The sequence below is a fragment of the Dunckerocampus dactyliophorus genome, chromosome 3 (genome assembly GCF_027744805.1).
Source record: "Dunckerocampus dactyliophorus isolate RoL2022-P2 chromosome 3, RoL_Ddac_1.1, whole genome shotgun sequence".
Lineage (NCBI taxonomy): Eukaryota > Metazoa > Chordata > Actinopteri > Syngnathiformes > Syngnathidae > Dunckerocampus > Dunckerocampus dactyliophorus.
Window position 1 is genome coordinate 24585812 of NC_072821.1, and position 19392 is coordinate 24605203.

A 19392-nucleotide genomic window follows, 5' to 3' on the forward strand; every position below is an offset into this window, starting at 1 on the left:
TTAGGTTACGGGAGTATGCTGGAGCCTATCCCAGCTGACTTCGGGCGAGAGGCAGGTACACCCTGTACTGGTAACCCAGCCAGTCGCTGAGCACATTGAGACAAACAACCATTCACATCCACATTCATACTTATGGACAATTTATAGAGTCGCCAATTAACCTAACATGCATGTTTATGGAATGTGGGAGGAAAACCAGAACCACACAGGTAGAACATCAAACTCCACACGGAGATGCCCAATTCGAACCCAGCTCTTCCCAATCTCTGGGCTGTGTGGACAACATGCTAACCACTCTGCCACCGTGCGTGCGTGGGTTTTCTCTGGGTACTTTCTTTTTGTGTGTCCCTCCCCCTTCTTTCTTTTGCATATTGTAGCTCTACTTAAAACCTCATTAAGATCCAAATGTGCAAAATGCAAATTGATGGGGTGGTTCACGGTTCATGGCTGAGACCAGGGATCTAGCGCTCAAAAAGGTTGGTGATCACTGGCCTAAACCAAGGGTGTCCAGGGTGTGATGTGGGGGGCATTTATTAAATTAAAAACAACTGTAAAAATGTGAAAGCGCAAAAAGACACACTCTAAAGAGGAAAGCTACTACTAATAATAATGATACTAATTACTACTAACACAAAGTGTTTGTCTTTTTTTAAGCCTTGAAAATATACATATATATATATATATATACATATATATACACATATATATATACATATATATATATATATATATAGATAGATTTTTCAGTATGAATCCAGTGGAAAAAGGTTGGACAGCTCTGGTCTAAACACTGCATGTGTGGTTAATACACTAATATTGTATGAACATAATATTGTATGTGCATAACTGTGCAAAAGTCTGTGCAAAAGCCATTAGATATGTTGTATTCTGTATTTATTGGTGAGCAGGCTACTTCCTGGTTCATTAGGGATTACCGGGTGCCCATTGTAATAAAGGGACCTGTACTAACCCCTTTATCCAGATCCTCACCACAATTTAATAGAGTCACCCTTGCTTTGTGTGCCATTTGTCTACAAAGTTTAGTGGAAATCTTTTATTTTTAGTGTAATCGTGCTAATTGTGTCATTTCGCTTAAGACGTCTGTGCAGTATTATATGCGCTAACTTAGTTTTTTTTGTTTTTTTTTAGCAGTTTGGGCCACTTCTGAGTTTTTTTGTTTTGTTTTGTTTTTTACACAATATAAAAATATAGAGTGAGATAAAAGAAAATGTAGTTATTGTCTTAATTTTTTCATAAGGTTTCATAATAACCAAAAATGTGATGCACATTATTTTTAAATATACATATTCTCGCTAAAAATGTATGAAGATTCATCTTTCTTTCAGCTTGAATTTACTGTAAATACACAACAGACGATTTCTGGGAGATACATGTATTAAAATATAATTCTATATATCTTTACAGCATCACCCCTGGCAGACAGAAGAACTGTAACAAGATTTAGAGATCAGAAGTTTAAACAGCACAATTTAACATATTACGCACAGTCAGCACGTTAGCCAAACAAGGACGAGTTTTAGCACGTACAATTTTGTTTGATTAGAGGACAGCACACAGACTACCTTGCAGGCTACTACACTGCTGAATTAATCAAATTTGCTTATTTAATACAAATATCAATGATTTAAAAAAAAAAACATAATATCACATTTGTGTCAAAAACAACCAAAAGTATTAAAATGACCAGTGAATACTTTTACTTTGAAGCGTTAAGTACTTTTCTTGAGATTGGTTAAGGTCTGTAACACACGCATTCCACCTCAGTCCAGATTCAAATTTAGACCCTTTTTCATAGTTAACACGTGCAATGCATGGTTGCATATGGTACATTTTACACTTCAGATTCAGCCAACTACCACGCCTGCTTGCTAGTCAATCTCAATAAAACATAGCCATCCACTGTTTTGCATATCTGAAACATCTGCACTTTCCTCACAAGGATGAGCACGTCTCCCATGAAAAAAACCTTTAAATACATTTTGACAATGTGGAAGATTGTGAAAAAAAGACATTCAAATAGCATCAGTTCATGTCTCAATCACCAAGCCAAAGCAGGCCTGCCTGTTACAATTGACAAAAACGACATCTCTATTACTGCAAGTGCTGCAAAATGTTTTGTGCTCATATACACGTTTTTTTTACTGTAACATTTCCAACTATGCAAATGTTCCTATGAACTGTAGTAATATCACATTAAAAAAATCCAACTGGTTGTGTAAAATAATATTAAGAAAGACAATCTGAAATGATTGGTGGCATTTGTCATTAAACAGCAGTTATGGTAATGTGATGTTTGAGAAGCCAATTTAGAAGCTGTCAATTCAAGCAGTGCAATGAGGGGATCTCCCGCTTCTGAAACATCTGAAACCAAACAATAAGTGAAAATTATGGCTGAACATATAAAATAATTACTTTCACCATCATCCATAGTATGTTTTTTGCCTTTCAACTTTTTACTACAAGAAGAAGCACACACATGAAAATAGGTGTCAGTCTTTCTTTAGTGAGAAAATGTTAGATTTTTAATATCGCTATACATTCCAGTTGATCGCTTACTGTACTGTATATAGTCTAGATATTACCAGTTAAAGTTGATGCTAAGTATGTTTCTTTGTATCTGTCATATTTGACTGTCAACCATAGGTGTTATTATTATTTTTTTTTTTTTTACATATCCTTGTTCCCGACTGATGACGCTACTTCCAGATTGCTAATATTAACCGTTAGTATTTAATCACACAGGCTTGTGGATACTTGTGCACTCCACACATTTGTCTTATGAAAATAAATTATTTGTGTGCATCATCATTGATAAAAAGGACCCCTTTGGGCACGCAAGTGATCTATTAAAGGATTCTTCTACTTCACATTAGTTTACCTGAGCAACTACACCTCCTTAGTACGGTACTGCTTCCAAAATGTACACAAACATTTCCCACACTAGGTGCACAACACTGGCCTAACATCAACGTGAACTGCAGCTGTAGGTTGAGTCTAACCAAGTTGGCAAGCCTACCGAATAAATTAACTGACAGCCCAGCTGGAATCATGACAAAAGCAACTAAGCATTTTTGACTGAAGCTGTTAGATAAGAACAATAGAACTGCACTCCATTTTCAAATAAACTTTAACAGAATCAGGAAGAAATCATTCAAAAGCCTATACTGGCATTTCACGTTGGCAAAATCATGCCAACATCCAGAAAGAGGAAGAACAAGTCTACAACTAAGAACGCCTTCTCAGAGCAAAGGGCACTGAAACTCTCCTATATAAAGTCCAACAGCAGCACAATGCTACAACGAGTCCGCGACCAGATGAGACCGGCTCAGGCTCCTGTGTGATGCCACGTCAGTCTCAAGATTCAAAAAGCCAAGGAGTGTGATATCAGGACTGCAGTCACTCATTGACGTCCCAGATTTCAGACAGCAGCGGGGGAAGCTTCTTGTCCTGAAGGCGAAGGGCGAAAACCTGCTCGGAATGTACGCTGCTCAGCGTACGAAGGCTTACCAGCTTCATCAGCATGCGAGGGAACATCAAGTGGTCCTGTGGAAGAAATCAAAATTTAGTTGGTTTGTTTAATTTCGAACACGCATATGTCCGAAAAGGAGTAGGAAGAAGCAGAGCTTATTTAATCCTACCCCCTCTTCGTAGTAGTTTTTTTAAGGGCTGTCAAAATGTATTAAATTAAAAATGTTAAAACTCAAAATCACACAGTTCCACTCATTGCCACAGATTTGTCCTCCATCAAGATGGATGACTCTAAACAACATACTGGCCCTGTTGATGTGAAGTTTGAGTATTAAAATGACTGACAAAATAATTTGCACAATACTGGAAAGAGCTTAGATTTCATCAAAGCACTTTCATCTTAAAGGTACCACATAAGGGCAAAGCATGCATTAGTATAGGCAAGGGTTCCTCTGCAAGGACTTTGGGAACCAACCGTGACACCCAGCTTGTAAGTTCACCCCTGACAGACTGACACAACTGCCAAATATCGTCGGGCAGTTACTTGTACACCTGGGGGTACTTGAAGGCAGTCCAAGGGGTACTTGAGATTTAAAAATGTATATACAGTGAGGGGAAAAGTATTTGATCCCCCGCTGAGTATGTTTACCCCCTTACAAAGATATGAACAATACAGAAATTTATGGTTTATTGGAACTGAGAAAACAGAATGTAAACAAGCCACAAAAAACTTAAATATTTCAGATTGAATAAGTTTAAAGTAATCAAAATAATTTTTTTGTTTATATTTATGAAATAATTGTTATATGCATTTTTACATCCAAATGCTTAAATAAAAAAAACAAACAAACAAACAAAAAAGACCAGTGATAAGCAATGTTTAAGACTGTGACACTGATCCTACGCCCCTAACCAAAAATGTTCTTCTCTGGTTAGGGTGTACTAGGCTGAAAAAAAAATTCCACAGGGAGTACTCACTGAAAAAAAGTTGACACCTACTGGTCTAGGACGTGGGCTTTACAAAGGTTTTGCAAGTTGCATTGTGCAAGCTGCCATCAGGAAACAATGACAAAAACAACAAAATAATGAGTGGGTATTAATTGTGATTAACCTAAATTAAGCCAGTGGCCCTGTGAGTAACCTTAATATCATTTTAATCATTTGACAGCCATATTTTTTTTTTGTTGAAAAAACATAAGAAGCATGTGACAAATCTTTTAGTAAGACATTGAACCACAACAGTCAGCATTTGCATTTGAAGATATGCTGTAAAAACTTTTTTTTTTGCAAAATTAAATACATTTTAACAAGCTAATATTTTCCGAAAAATCAGGAAAATTACTTCACACCCTCACCCCTGATGCGCCGCGTTGTACAGGTCGCTGTGTCTTAAGAAGATTTTTTATTTTTTTTGGATGAAACTTAAAATACAAATTGATGGGAAACTATTGAAAAATATTGGAGGTTCTCTGGGAAAATGGGAAGGTTGACGTGTGTGCCTTCAACACTTCTGAGAACAGAAGTTTCACTTGTAATGTCAATTACTGCCACCTACTGGGCTGCAATGGAACACTACAAACCGACTTTTCTTTCTCCACCAAGGTTGTGTTTTATTTATTTATTTCACTTATATTGCAGGAGAAGACGTTTGCAATGTTACTCCATTAACGTCACCATTACTCTTACATATAGTAATGAAATTTCCGCTAAGCTGGGAGTATTGTGTTATTGCTTAGCATGGGCAGATGTCTTTGTTCTAATGCACCGTTTTCTTTTGTCAACATGGCAAAATAATTTTAGGTCCACACACACAGAGTTGTTCAAAACCTTGCTAATGTGGGTGTCGCCTCTCTAACTGCGGGTTTTGTGTTTTTTTTTCGGTTTAATTACAGTATGTGTCGCTTATACGCCACCAAACCAATCTATCCAAAAGTTACTACCAGTCATGACCCAATGTGCTTGTTTTGATGACGACGACAAGATCATGTTGACACACAATGTGTAACAAGAAAAGCTGTTATGTAAACATGTGGGCACTTACATTTGGTCTCTTTATCATGATGTAGGCGCGCAGAGCATCAACATATGGTTGTTGTAGCCTCTCCACAAGATCATGATCCTGCACATTTGGCCGATCTAAAAAAAAAGAAACATAAAATTTTCCTTCAAGAGCATATGATTCATGTCATCTGATAAATACAATCTTTCTGATCATTAGTCAGGATGAAAATTACCTGCTGAAAATATGTTGATGGCAATAAGCAGAGCATATTCAGCTTCGTCCAGTTGCAGGTCATTCATTCCTTTAGAAAACTCAAAGATGGGATTAATGAACTCAAACTGAAGGCCTGTTGAGAAGAGAGGGATAAGACTCAAATGTGGTGTTTCCTGTATATATATATTTTTAAATAGTGAACAGTTGTTTCTAAATAATAGACTATACAAGTTAAAATGACTCTTGGGAAGCAAGTTTCTCAAAAAACAAGTCTCTTTAAGTTGTGTCCTTTGCATATAATATTTGAATAGAAATTTTGCATCGATATAAAACGTTTACCATTCGCATTAAATAACATAAGAAATGGAAGAGATGGCGTACAGTGCCTCCTCGTACATTTGCGATTCAGCATTTATGGATTGTGTGACAAGGAAACAATAGCAATTGGAGAGACAAGGGTTGTTTAAGGAGCTGAATCTAAACTAATAATGACAATAACTTTTATTGCCAATGTTGATCTGAAATTAGAGGACAACATCAAATCAAAATAGCAGAAGGGTTTGGAGGGGAGAGGAGCGAGCCGTATGTCCAAAACTGACGTTTTCACGGTTTTGCGACATTTGCCGGTGGTCCTGGACTATAACCCCCCCAAGAGGGGATCTACTGTACAGTCATCCCTAGCCACTTTGCGGTTCGAATATGGCGCACTCACTCTATCGTTCGTTTTTGTAATTAATTAACAAATGACTGCTGTCTTGTGGTTGCCTATAGCCTATTAGTCCAAAAATATACATATTAAGCAGTTTCTATACAGTCTTGGCTTAAATTAAGCATACAAATGCCTCAATAACCTAAAATACAAATACAGTTTAAGGGATGAAAGGAAGTTGATGAACTGTAGTCTGGCCACTAGGTGTCACTAACATCGCAACCTTCGGGTTGCGAGATGACCACTTTACCACCTGAGCCATGCCGCCCCTTGTTGCATGTTTGAAGGCACAAGGCACAACAATAATTATAATCATTGTCATCATAATAACATGCGGTAGTGCAGTGGCCGTGCTCCAAGCTAAAACTCCACTATCAATCCCCAACATCTCTTCTTGTCCATATGCCTAGAAGACATTTATTGAAACACACACAAGCCTTATTTATGTCTTAAATGGCTTAGTCTCTTTGATTATATCTACTATATTGGGTAATATGAGCGTAAAGGTGAATATAGGGGTGTTAGTTCAGGTCTACACGGCTCTAATAATGGTAAGAATTGTATTTAAAAGTTATCAACAGGTTTTCTATGCTCTAACTACAAAAATTCAGTTTATTCAGTTTATTAATATTGAATCTTACTATAGGTTCCTAGTTTTGAAGCCCTTTAGCTTGACGCTCCCAATTCTTCTCTTGTACTCCTCTGCTTTTAGCAGCATGAAAAAACACTCCAGAAAACTCCTCTTCGTTTTGTTCACTTTACTTTCAAAACTCAAACAATATTCTAACATGATAAAAATACAAAATGAGAGTATGTAAAGACAAAAAAGAGAATAAGAGTTAAGAGAGACTTAAGAGAGACGTCAAAAAACTGTGGCTCCACTCCATTATTCCTAATGATCCAACTTCCGGGTTACATCGCCCAATAGCTCCTTCCGGGCCAAAGCAATTAAAGATGTACATATATTACATATAAAAGCCAAAACATTTCTTCAATATTCAAATGCTATATGAAATAGTACACCTTAAACTATCCACACACACAGTGCAATGAATTAACTTTCAACTTACTGTATATATGAACGATCAACATTTCACTTGTAAATAATGTAAGTAGCCCTTTTTTAACTGAATAAACCTAAATCACCTTTAATCCAGATATCAATTAACTTAAAGAGTATTTAGGCTCCTACACCTACTTCACTTATCCTAATTCACTTATCAAGATCGGGTCTGGAACCAATTATCCATGATAAATGAGAGATTACGGTATATAATTACAACCTAATACTTCTGTTTCTCCATGCCCATAACCACCCACTATAATGTACCTGCTTTTGCGAAATCCTCCTTATTATAGCTAAAATCCTTCAGAAATGTTATGCTCTCAATGGCAGGGTTGTATCGACGAGACGTCTCCAGCAGCATAATCTGATGAGGAGACGAAGACAAGAAATATTGTAACAGCAGTCAAGTAAATATAGCCAATATATAAGATATAACTGATGAAAAATTATAAAAGAGAATTGTTAAGAGCAAATGATTATAGACTTCGAATCAACATCATTGTATTAAAATAGAAACATGACAAACTTCTATAGTTGATGTCTTCAACAGCGCAATCTGGTCCTCTCTTGTGAGCTCAAGAAATCCAGGGAGCTGCTTGGCAAAATCCACTATCTCCTGGACCGACATAATCGCGAGCTCAGTGAAGTGGGCGAAACGCTGCTGACGCACTTCTCGATTCTGTAGATCCTGATTCTGTGGCCACGGCTGTTTTTTTACACACACACACACACACACTATGATTAATCACACACACCCCATGCCGAAATAAAAAGTGTTGCTTCAGCATGACATTATTTATCATCTTATTTCTAGCCGCTTGCCAATATACTGCTAATAACATTTTTATTTACATCAACTGCTTCATTTTTATCTTAAAGGTACTAAATATACACTATATAATGTACAGTATAATGACAAGGAAGAAAGAAACCACTGTGTCCTTCTCCTTCAGAAATGAGCTGTTTTTCTTAGACTGTAGAAACCATATTTTAAGCATTGTGGAGAACTTGATTAGAATAAAACCAATTGCAGCATTAAAACGCTGACATATTTATATACCGTCACTTTTGGTCGATCGAGGAAAGATCTTTTGTTGCATTGCTTCTGCATAGCCACCAGCTTCTCAATCATTTCCTGCTGTTGTGGATCCAGTGTAGCTGCTTCCTGTGGAGGAGTGGGAGTGACCACTGTAGACGAACGCGCTGTTTCCTCATCTTGCTGCTTCTTCATCTTCTTTAGTCGGATTTGCTCTTCAGAAAGAACACCTATGCAACAAAGATGACGCAGTTAAAAAAAAAAAATAGCTCAGAGAATAACTGTGTTATCGTCAATGAAGCGCTTCAGACTAATGTGGCACATAAACACTCACACTGCTCTAGCATGCCTGCCTCACGACATTTGCGCAGGCGGCATTGCTGGCACTTGCGTCGCATGTACATGTCCATTTCACAGCGTCCATTGTTCTTGCATGAGTATTGGGCACTTTTAATGACACTGCGTCGAAAAAAGCCCTTGCAGCCCTCACAGCTTAGTACGTTGTAGTGGAAACCAGAGGCCTTGTCACCACATACACTGCACACCTCATTCCCCAGCATCTTCGGGGCAGGACCCTTCTTTCTCTTCACTGGCTGACCATCTACACAATATTGGAAAGAAAAAAGGGGATAAAGGAGTTCAGTTTTCCACCTTAAATGCTCAAAATTTGGTGAAGATGAACATCCCAGAAAAAGATATTCTTCTATAAAGCAGTAAGTATATGCGACATTGATGCATTTGAAGCTTGTCTTTTTTTCCTGATACTGATACTTTTTTTACTGATAAATAAGAATAGTTTGGAGCACTGCAGTGCAGCAACATAGTGGCAGTCATTGTGACTTCTCACTCATGGAAATGAAGACTATACTGGACATTTGATAGCAACAATGCCAAAAACCAGGGCGATGGTGAAACTGATCCTGGCTTTTGAAGAGGATCAAATACCCAGTATCAAAATGAATACTCTGTGTTCTATGTGTATTATTTCTAGGCATATTTATTTTGAGTATGGCACCAATTAGAATAGCATTCAATTTCGTCATTCATGCAATGACAATACAGACTATTCTAGTCTCTATTCTATTATGTTGTAAATATTATAGAATTACCAGAATCAAACATTAAAATAAGAACATGTGTCTATTGTTGTGCCAATTGAGGCACTCATTGTTTTTCTTACGACCTTGCATTCACAACAACTGTCTGAATGCTACAAGACGTTTTTTGTAACCTAGCAACTAAAGCACATACGGTTTGAAAATAGGTCTGTCAGGATAATCAATAAATAGATTAATCGAACCATAAATAAAAACAAAGTAGATTATTTTGACAGCCTCAATAAATTGACATGTGCATGCGTGTTTGTTTTCCTCTCTCTCTACCACACAGGTTGGATGACAACAGGGTTCATTCTGCATCTGTTCTGGTTCTGGTTCTATATTGAAGTGAACAGAGAGTGAACCCTCCGCTCTGTCATTTAGCCTCTTTCTCCCACTAGGTGGAGGGGGCCAGGTTAGCGTTAGCACAAGTTAGCATTTTGAGCAATCAAACGTATATATGAATGAAGGCACAAAAGCGATGGTTTCTAAAGACAAATTTCACAGCCTCGGTTTTAAAACAGATTTAACAAGGTGAGCACATGAATACCAACGAACCGGTATGTGGCATTTGCTGGAAAGTAGTGACGACAAAGAAGGGCATAGCGCATCTCAAACACGACCATCCTGTCCAGTTTTCCTAACTGGGAAAAAAAAATACCGCTTGAGGTGCAGTGGAGCCTTCACCCAACAGTCAATGCTTACTGAGATGTTTGGTCGGCAAAGTAAATATAAACAAACAACGCAAAATGGTGCGCGCTCGCTGTCGTTCGCTATATGCTAAGCCAGGGGTCACCAACGTAGTGCCCGCGGGCACCAGGTAGTCTCCCACGACCACTAGGTGCCTGCAAGCCTGCTTTTCATTCAGGTTTTCAGTTAATAATGTGAGAACACTAGAAAGAAAAGTATTCTGAAACATAAAATGTGAGTTGCGGATATCAGCATTTTGTGAATGTTTTGGTAAAACAAGCATATTTGATCTGTTTGGGTTGAAATAAGGTATGAAAATCATTTCTACAAAAATGAGTAGCTCCTGGCCATTTTCATTTTCTAAAAGTAGCTCTCGCAAGAAAAAACGTTGGTGACCCCTGTGCTAAGCCTTCCTGTTAAGGAATAATACCCAATGTTCATTATTATACATAAGTGCAATTTTGTTTACAGAGACTTGATACTCCATTTTATTTATTGCACTTATTGTTGTGTGTGCTTTTATTGGAGTGGTTTTTTTTGTAACAGAGACAGGGTATATTTTTTTTATTGTTTTTGATTATGATTGTGATTTTTATTTAAGTGCAATTATTGCTAAAAGAGACTGAGAGTCCATTTAGTTTTCATTGGGTTTTTCTTGTCTTTTTTGTTTGTTTAATTTATTATCCTGCTCGTTTCATTTGTTTTATTTAAAAGCTCTTGACATTCCAATTACAATGTTAAATATTCTTGAGAAATTAAAGTTTATTGCTTTTGATATGATGTTCTCTCATTATTATGCCATATAATTAATGAAAAAATGCTCTCAAAACATGTTCTCAATGACTGGCGATGATTGACAATAATTTGTAAGTATCGTCCAGCAAAATGTGTTATCGTGACAGGCCGATTTGAAAATTAACACTTCAAGAAACTCTGTTGCACGAAATATGATAACTGTCTTAATACAATATGTACAACTGAACAACAGTATGTTTGAGTGTTTTCTTTCACCTATGCTGGTGGATGTGTCACCCACTGCTGGATCAGGTTTGATGTCACTTGGATCTAATGACAAAGGGCTGTTCATCCCAGTCATAGCGGAGCCATTCCGAGGAGGGGCAGGGAAGTCATCTGGCTGGGACAAGTCACTCAGAGATAGCACACTTCCATGCTTCATTCTGGTGCTGCCATTGCTCTCCTCAACCATACAGTCCAGCTGCAGCTCTGCAGCACTGTCAAACACTTTACTCTCATCTGACCAGTGGGACACAAAATAACTCACTTATTTTCACATGAAATACACTGTATATTTTGTAAGACTCTTCACAAAAAAGTTTACAAACGATATACAGATTAGTATGCACATAATTAGCACAATGTACAGTATAATGTTTTACAACAGATCATAATGTTATTTTATCGAGGTCAAATAAAAGCACCTTACCATGACCAACATCTGGGATATCAGTCACAGACAGCGTTGACATCTTCTATACAACAGGTTGTCATTACGAAACCAACGTGGACCTGTGGAAAAAACAACAATCAGACTCAATAATATATACAGAGAATTGTGGGATTTGCTCAAAGACAGTGAAATACTAACTGGACCAACTGCTTAATAAAAAAAAAAGAAGTCTAGTCAGAGGTGACCAAAATCAAACTGTTTAGTTAGTAGAAACTATGCCTCATGCAAAGGAAAGCATTACGTAGACATAGATTTTTGATCACTGACAATGTTGTCAGTGAATTGGTATGTTTGCATACACAAGGTTAAGCTGTATAGTAACGACAGCTTGTACAACAGTGTGCATTTCCAAATTGTAAGCCTCACCTACTGATACTGGCTGATACCGATTAAAAAAATTTAAAAAAAATGACAGCATACGCCTTCGATGTTGACTACTACTAAATGTTCTCAGTCCTTTTAGTCTTTAAATTTCACATATTGTCATCCAATACCATAATTTAATAATAATTTATGACACCCTTATTTTGTTACTTCAAGTAAACAGGATGTATTTATTTTGAAGTGCGTTGTGTGTGTTGAGGTCTCTTGACTGTGTCTAAAGAGATGAGCTGAATACATGAATCAACATGCCTCCGGCAGCTGTGGCCCCACCGTCCTTTATTTACATCGAACTTCCATGACACCAGCGGTGTCAGTTTTATCCTGACACTCTTGGTTACATTAGCTTTGTTATTTCCATGGTTCATAAGTGCTAACAGCGGGTCGCTACCTGGCTCTTTACTCTGGCTAGCTTTAGCTTTAGCCTTTACTTGATTAGTAGCTGTCAGTCTGGCGGAGCAAAAAGGGACAGTTGCTGACTTTTAAACCTTTGCAGAGGTAGATAAGATTGGTGGATAAGATTGGTTTAAAATGTAAAGATCAACCGAAATCGGTGCATGCCTAATGCAAAGGCAATTGAAAGGGTAAACGTACATTAAATGTTCTTTGGCATATAAACGATGTCATGTCATGTAATGCTAAAAAACGATAAAGGGATTTTTGGTGTAAAGCATACGTGCCAAAATCAGGTCCGCGGATCATCCGGATCGCAGAACTGTTTGAGCCAGTATCAGAGTCGTTCATACCCAACTACAGGGAGCTACACTTCCCTTTGTTCGGAGGTGCTAATGGCAGGATTACTCCGCCCAGTCTTAGTGTAAGGAACCATAGGAGGAGGGTGTTGGCACACCAATTCCGCCCACTCTTACTGTATTTAAGGCCTAGGCTACCAGCACTTGTTAGTTCGCTGACAAAGCTCTTCGGATGAGGAGCGAAACGTTCGACACTTTCTTCACAGAAGTACAGATGACGTCTCAAGAAGCCTTTCCCTCGATGTTTGAAGAATAGCATTGAGGTGGCCTACATCACAGACAACAACAAAGTACTTGGAATGATCTGCGTAATCAAGTAATATTTGCATATTACCTACTCCTTTGGAGACTCAGATCAAAAGAAACAATAGTTTAACTGTACACGGCTACAAATGACACCACTTTAACTATTACATCGTCTGTTATACCTTAAAGAGGCATTCGACAGTCAAACATGATCATTTTAACAAGAGCAAAGTATGCTGGGAAATAAATCACCCATTTCACAGTTCCAAACTCTACCGGGTTACACATATCGTGGATTGTGACGTTTTTGTGTTGATAGAATGACGAGAAGGTGGTCGATCACTTTATTCAGAAGAACAACCACACCAAAACAACCACAGTCATATATCTGCAGTAGTCTCTCTCGCACCCTTTTCCTGGCTCATCCAATCAACCGTTGGCCTCATAGATCATAAAGTTGAAATTTCAAGCAGGAGTGAACGGACATGAACACACATATTTTCAAAAATGCACATTGACATGGGGGGGTGGGTTTGTCCTGTTCAGCCCACGACCTAAAGTCGGCTTTGAGTTTTGGCTGCCGGTGCGATGGAGTTTGACACCTCTGGTGTAAACCATTTTGTACTAGTACACAGCAAAGTTTGTTGTTCATACTTATCCAAAATTGTTATACCGCAGTAACCCGGTTACCTAGTATTTTGTTTCTGATTGTTCAAATACCATCCCAAGTGGAGACATTATCAACTGATAGTGTTGTTACTCCATCAGCAAAGGTTGGGCAGAGAGTACTGAATGGTGATGAACAGCATACACTCACACCAATGAAAACATGTGTACTGTGTACACCAGCTGATGTTACTACAAAGTACTGCAGTTGTGCAAGTCATGAATTATTGTTAGAAAGCTTTAAACCACAACACAAATCGAGAGCATCTTCCACCCTGATTATACGAAAAGACACACAGAAAAGCAGAAATGAAAGTTTGTCATGTGCCACACACAGATGCATTCAGGAAATTCTTATCAGCAGACCCAGACATGATCTTTGCTGTTCCTAACCAGTCTACGTCTAAAGACATTGGGTTTAAAATATAAAGAATTGGTTACACATATATAGACACAATATATCTACAGTATATAGACACAAAAACAATAACAAGTACATGGCAAGTTAATTCAGCATAAAATCCCCTCCTGGAGTAGCTTGAAAATTGCAGCAGCTCATCTCACAGTAAATTGTAACAATTCTCATCAGGCTACTAATGAGCCAAATATTTTAACATACAAACAAACTTCTTTGGGATGTCGACTCAATACAATTAGTAACAGTGTAGAATCTTGTTTACCTAGTTTGTCATTTTGACACTACTGTCTGCTTATGAAAAATAAACAGCAAAAAAATGATGTCGTTTGGACCCAATTTCGACATTTTACATGTTGCCGAATAGCACTTGAACATCTCAGAACAGCTGGAGACAAATCCACCAGCAGGGACAGGATGTTCTGTGTCTGTGGGACGAGACGCTACATTTGTTTTGTTACAAAGCATGAACTGAACAAATATGCAAAAAAGCAACTTTTATAATTTGTAGACAGGAAATTAACATTTCAGCTCAGCATTTTCAGCTCAATTCTAGTGATAAAATAAACATTTGGCAAAAAAAATAGAGTAGTCACCAACAGCATGCATAACACAACCATAAGGGTAATAAACTCCTACAAAGGAGGTATTTGGACCAAAATGTGAAAAAATAATTGTAGAAAGTAAATGCAGGCTTATTACTATCCATCTTCTATTCCGTTTGCCCTCATTAGTGTCACAGATGAGCTGGAGCCTATCCCAGCTGACTTTGACCAAGAGGTACAACCTGGTACACACATATAGACAAACAACCATTCACACTCACATTCATACCTATGAGTGATTTAGAGTGTCCAACTAACTTAACATGCATGTTTTTGGACTGCGGGAGAAGTCAGAGAACCCGCATAAGCACGTGGAGAATTAAAAAAAAAAACTCTACACAGAGAAGTCTGAGCAGAGATTCAAAGCTAGAACCACCTGGCTGTGACATGTGTTGACCACATGTGCTCCATTAAAAAAAAAATCTGAAATAGCATGAAACTTGACAACCTGCTTTTTTTTTAATAGTCATAGGGATTCTAGACTGACCTTACCTCTGATGTTGATGTCTTATTAATGGCCTCACACAAAGTCCATATCCTCAGTCAACATCATTGTGCCAATGGAGGACTGATGACGCTCGACGGTGCCAAAGGCTCTACGACTTATTGGCCCCAAGTGTATTGACTTGAAATCTTGAGGAGAGTGAAAGTCGGGGAGAAGATGAGTCCCTTCCTACAATGCTCTATGGGAGACAAGAGGGAAAACAGAGGGCGAGAGAAAGGGGAGGGAACAGAAGAGGTTACTATTGGTCGCCTGCACCGCTCTCTCAATCCCCAGCAGTGCTCCAGTCCTTTCCTGTTTGAGTAATCTATTTTACACAGACAACCTCATAACATAACAGGCAACAAGTGATGAGCACAAATCCTACCGACTTGTGTTATACTCACCTGGCTGAAACCCTGTTCTTTTGCACAAAGCCTAACAAGGCAGACACTCTTTAAAAAGTACCTTTGGTGCACACAATACCTTTGTTAACCTATGTAGTAGGTTTATTGGTCAAACTCGCAGTTTTTGCTTATAAACCTTTCTACTGCCTGTGACCTTGTGTCAATCCCACCCTGGTATTTCTGTTCAAGTCCAATGTCCGCCGCATCTTATCGGTCAGTCACCTTTTGTTTTCATAGACTGCTACAAATTAATCCTCAAAAAAAGAATACAACAAGCGGCAAAGTGTATTTAAATATAAAACATAATGTGTGGCTATTACATGTGATACAATATTCACTGTAGCCTACCGGTCAGTATTACCACTAGTATATGATGTAAATATTTGAGTATACCATCTGTGTCCGTTTCCAGTTGTTTTTTGTAGGTGAATGTCAATGAGAAGTTGTATGATCGATAAGTGCTGTAAATAGTGCAAGACTTGACTATTGCTTCAATCCTTCAGCTTGCCATTATGTCAGCTTTGAAATTAAATAGACTTGCTAGAGAAGACTTTAACAATTTAGTTAACAACCACTGTTTGAGAAAAATTGCTAGAATGACTATTGTTTTGGGAGATGTGTATTAATGTACCAAAGAATATAGTCAGCATGACTGAGTGGAATTTTTTTTCTTACACATGGGTACACATGGGTGTCACACCCTCCATTGCAGCAAAAGTGGACACCCATACTCAGCAACATCTTGGTGTGAAAGCTAAGAGTCAGGCCTTTCAAGAGGGGCTTTTGGGCAAAAGAATGAAAGTTCCCACAAAACACACACACAGAAGAAGAAGTACAGGAGTGTTCCACACCCTTTCACACACACTCTGATGTTTTCACTTCTTCTGACCAGGGACCTCTCTGCCCAGGTTGGAGTTATGAGGCGGCAGGGCTGTGAATATGTGAGATTACAAAATTATTTCATGGGCTGCATGATAATTATTAGACCGATAATTATCGGGCAATGTGAGGAATTATGACATCTTACCGATAAAACTGATGACATTCAAAAATAGCTCAGATAACCAATAAAAAAAAAACAAAAACGCTCCACTGAGATAAGATTATCCGTACTGTACAGACCCTTTCCAAAAAATGAGAATATCATGGAAAAGTCGTTTAATTTCTATAATTCCATTCAAAAAGTTAAATTTTCATAGATTATAGATTCAGGGACCACAATTTAAACGATTTCAAGTGTTTATTTGTTTATTTTTACGTAATTTGGGCTTCCAGCTCATAAAACCCACGAAAACAGGAATTCAAAAAATTAGAATACTGTGAAGAAATCACCATTTACTTCTCCGTTTTTGTAGGAAAAAAAAGAAAGAAATTACGATCACATCAAATCAATCAAAATATGGTACTTTCAAAACGATATGTCAATCTTCAATACTTGGTTGGGAATCCCTTTGCCTTAATCACCGCCTCGATGCCACGTGGCATTGAAGCAATCAGCCTGTGGCATTGCCTGGGAGTTATGGAAGCCCAGATTTCCTTGATGCTTGCTGTCAGCTCTTCTTTGTTGTTGGGTCTGGTGCCCCTCATTTTCCTCTTGAGAATACCCCATAGATTCTCAATGGGGTTTAGGTCCGGTGAGTTGGCTGGCCAGTTAAGCACTGTGATGGCATGGGCATCAAACCAGGTTTTGGTGCTTCTGGCGGTATGGGCAGGGGCCAGGTCCTGCTGGAAGATGAAATTAGCATCTCCATACAGATCCTCAGCAGAAGGAATCATGAAGTCCTCTAAAACGTTCTGGTAGACTGTTGCGGTGACCTTGGATTTAAGAAAGCAGAGTTTACCAACACCTGCACCGGACATTGTACCCCAAATCATGACGGACTGTGGATATTTCACACTGGACCTCAGGCAGCTTGGGTTCTGTTCCTCACCCGTCTTCCTCCAAACCCTTGGACCTTGATTCCCAAATGAAAGGCACACTTTACTTTCATCGGAAAAGAGGACCTTGGACCACTGGCCAACAGTCCAGTCCTTCTTCTCCTTGGCCCAGTGGAGACGCTTCCTACGTTGGCTCAGGTTCAGAAGTGGCTTGACCCGAGGAACCCGACAGTTGTAGCCCATCTCCCGGATGCGTCTGAATGCCTCATTCCACTCTTTCTGGATCTCTGCCAGATTCTTGAATCTTCCCTGTTTGATAATCCGCTGAAGCCCACGGTCATCGCTTTTGCTGGTGCATCTTCTCCTGCCACATTTTGCCCTTCCTCTAGACTTTCCATTGATATGCTTGGACACAGCACTCTGTGAACAACCAGCCTCCTTAGCTATGAACTTTTGTGGCTTACCCATCCTATGGAGGGTATCAATGATGGTCTTCTGGCCGGTTGTCATGTCTGCAGTCTTCCCCATATTGAACCCAACTGAGACAATTGAACCAAACTGAAGCAATTTAATGACACCTGGGGAAGCCTGTGCAGGTGATTTGAGTTTAGTAGATGATTATTGTGACACTCAGTTTAAAACATTCATGCCCTGCAAAATTTGGGCTGATTTCTTCACAGTATTCTAATTTTTTGAATTCCTGTTTTCGTGGGTTTAATGAGCTGGAAGCCCAAATTATGTAAAAATAAACAAATAAATACTTGAAATCGTTTAAATTGTGGGCCCTGAATCTATAATCTATGAAAGTTTAACTTTTTGAATAGAATTATGGAAATTAAACAACTTTTCCATGATATTCTAATTTTTTGGAAAGGGTCTGTACTGTAGGTGGGTTAGGCTACGCAAATCAAGCGCTCCCTTTTCTATGATATGCAAATGGTCCTCAATGTTTCAGAGGAAGACATTTTGCCATATGCTCAAAATGCTCTGCAAACATTCCACGATGAGGGGAAAAAAAACATCGATCTTCAACACATCAAACCTTATTAGGCACCAGAAACACCACCTACGCTACAACACCCGGGGCTTGTTCCTTTCGCCACGGCATTTCAAAGGATCAGAAAATTTACCAGAGGCGAACCGAGGGCTAAAGCGATCTGTGATTTCATCATGGAAATGATAGCACTGGACCACCAGCCCTTTACCGTTGTTGAAGATAACGGCTTTTGTCGGCAGGTAAACCCCTTGAAGCCACTTCTGAGTCGCCACTATTTTTTTCATGTTTTATTAATAGTAGTGATATCATGATATTTGGTTAGGACAAATCTACAGTTACAGTTTGTAAAATCCAACTTTTTTTGAGTCGTTCTTACCTCCAGGTGTGCACAAACTACAGTTAAATCAAAATGTAAAAAATAAGAGATATAAATAAGTAGGGGTGTCCCGAGACTCACGAGATGAGACGATGCACAAGATTGGGTCCACAAGAATGACACGAAACAAGATTTTAACATAAATTTTAAGAAACGTACAACACATGGACAAACTGACTGGACAAACAAACTATTTTATTTAACTGCATCACAAAACAATGCAGGTGTGTTTTGAAATGTTTATTGTCCACCAAACTGACATTATATGATATCACTGTCAACATTATTTGAGCCCAAATAAACTACTGTTATGATAAGATATAATAATGAATACTAATAACAACATGTCATAATAATTAAATATTTCCTTTTATAAGTCATCTTTCACTCCGTAAAGTTGTGGAATTGCCGTTTGTGA

General features: G+C 38.4%; 1 protein-coding gene across 2 annotated transcripts; it reads right to left on the reverse strand.

Annotated features, from left to right (window-relative positions):
• Positions 1 to 1460: 1460 nt before the first annotated feature.
• Positions 1461 to 15514, reverse strand: nr1h3 (nuclear receptor subfamily 1, group H, member 3). Of its 2 annotated transcripts, none has more exons than XM_054771093.1 (10): positions 15328 to 15514; positions 11747 to 11829; positions 11314 to 11556; positions 8850 to 9116; positions 8540 to 8745; positions 8006 to 8185; positions 7744 to 7843; positions 5724 to 5837; positions 5531 to 5625; positions 1461 to 3564 (listed from the first exon to the last, which is right to left on the reverse strand). In XM_054771093.1, the coding sequence occupies exons 2-10, from the start codon at positions 11787 to 11789 to the stop codon at positions 3418 to 3420; spliced, it is 1395 nt and encodes a 464-aa protein (XP_054627068.1). In that variant the 5' UTR covers positions 11790 to 11829; positions 15328 to 15514; the 3' UTR covers positions 1461 to 3417. The 2 variants fall into 2 exon arrangements, with proteins under 2 accessions (XP_054627068.1, XP_054627069.1); XM_054771094.1 differs by having other exon boundaries at positions 15323 to 15514.
• Between the last annotated feature and the right edge of the window lie 3878 nt (positions 15515 to 19392).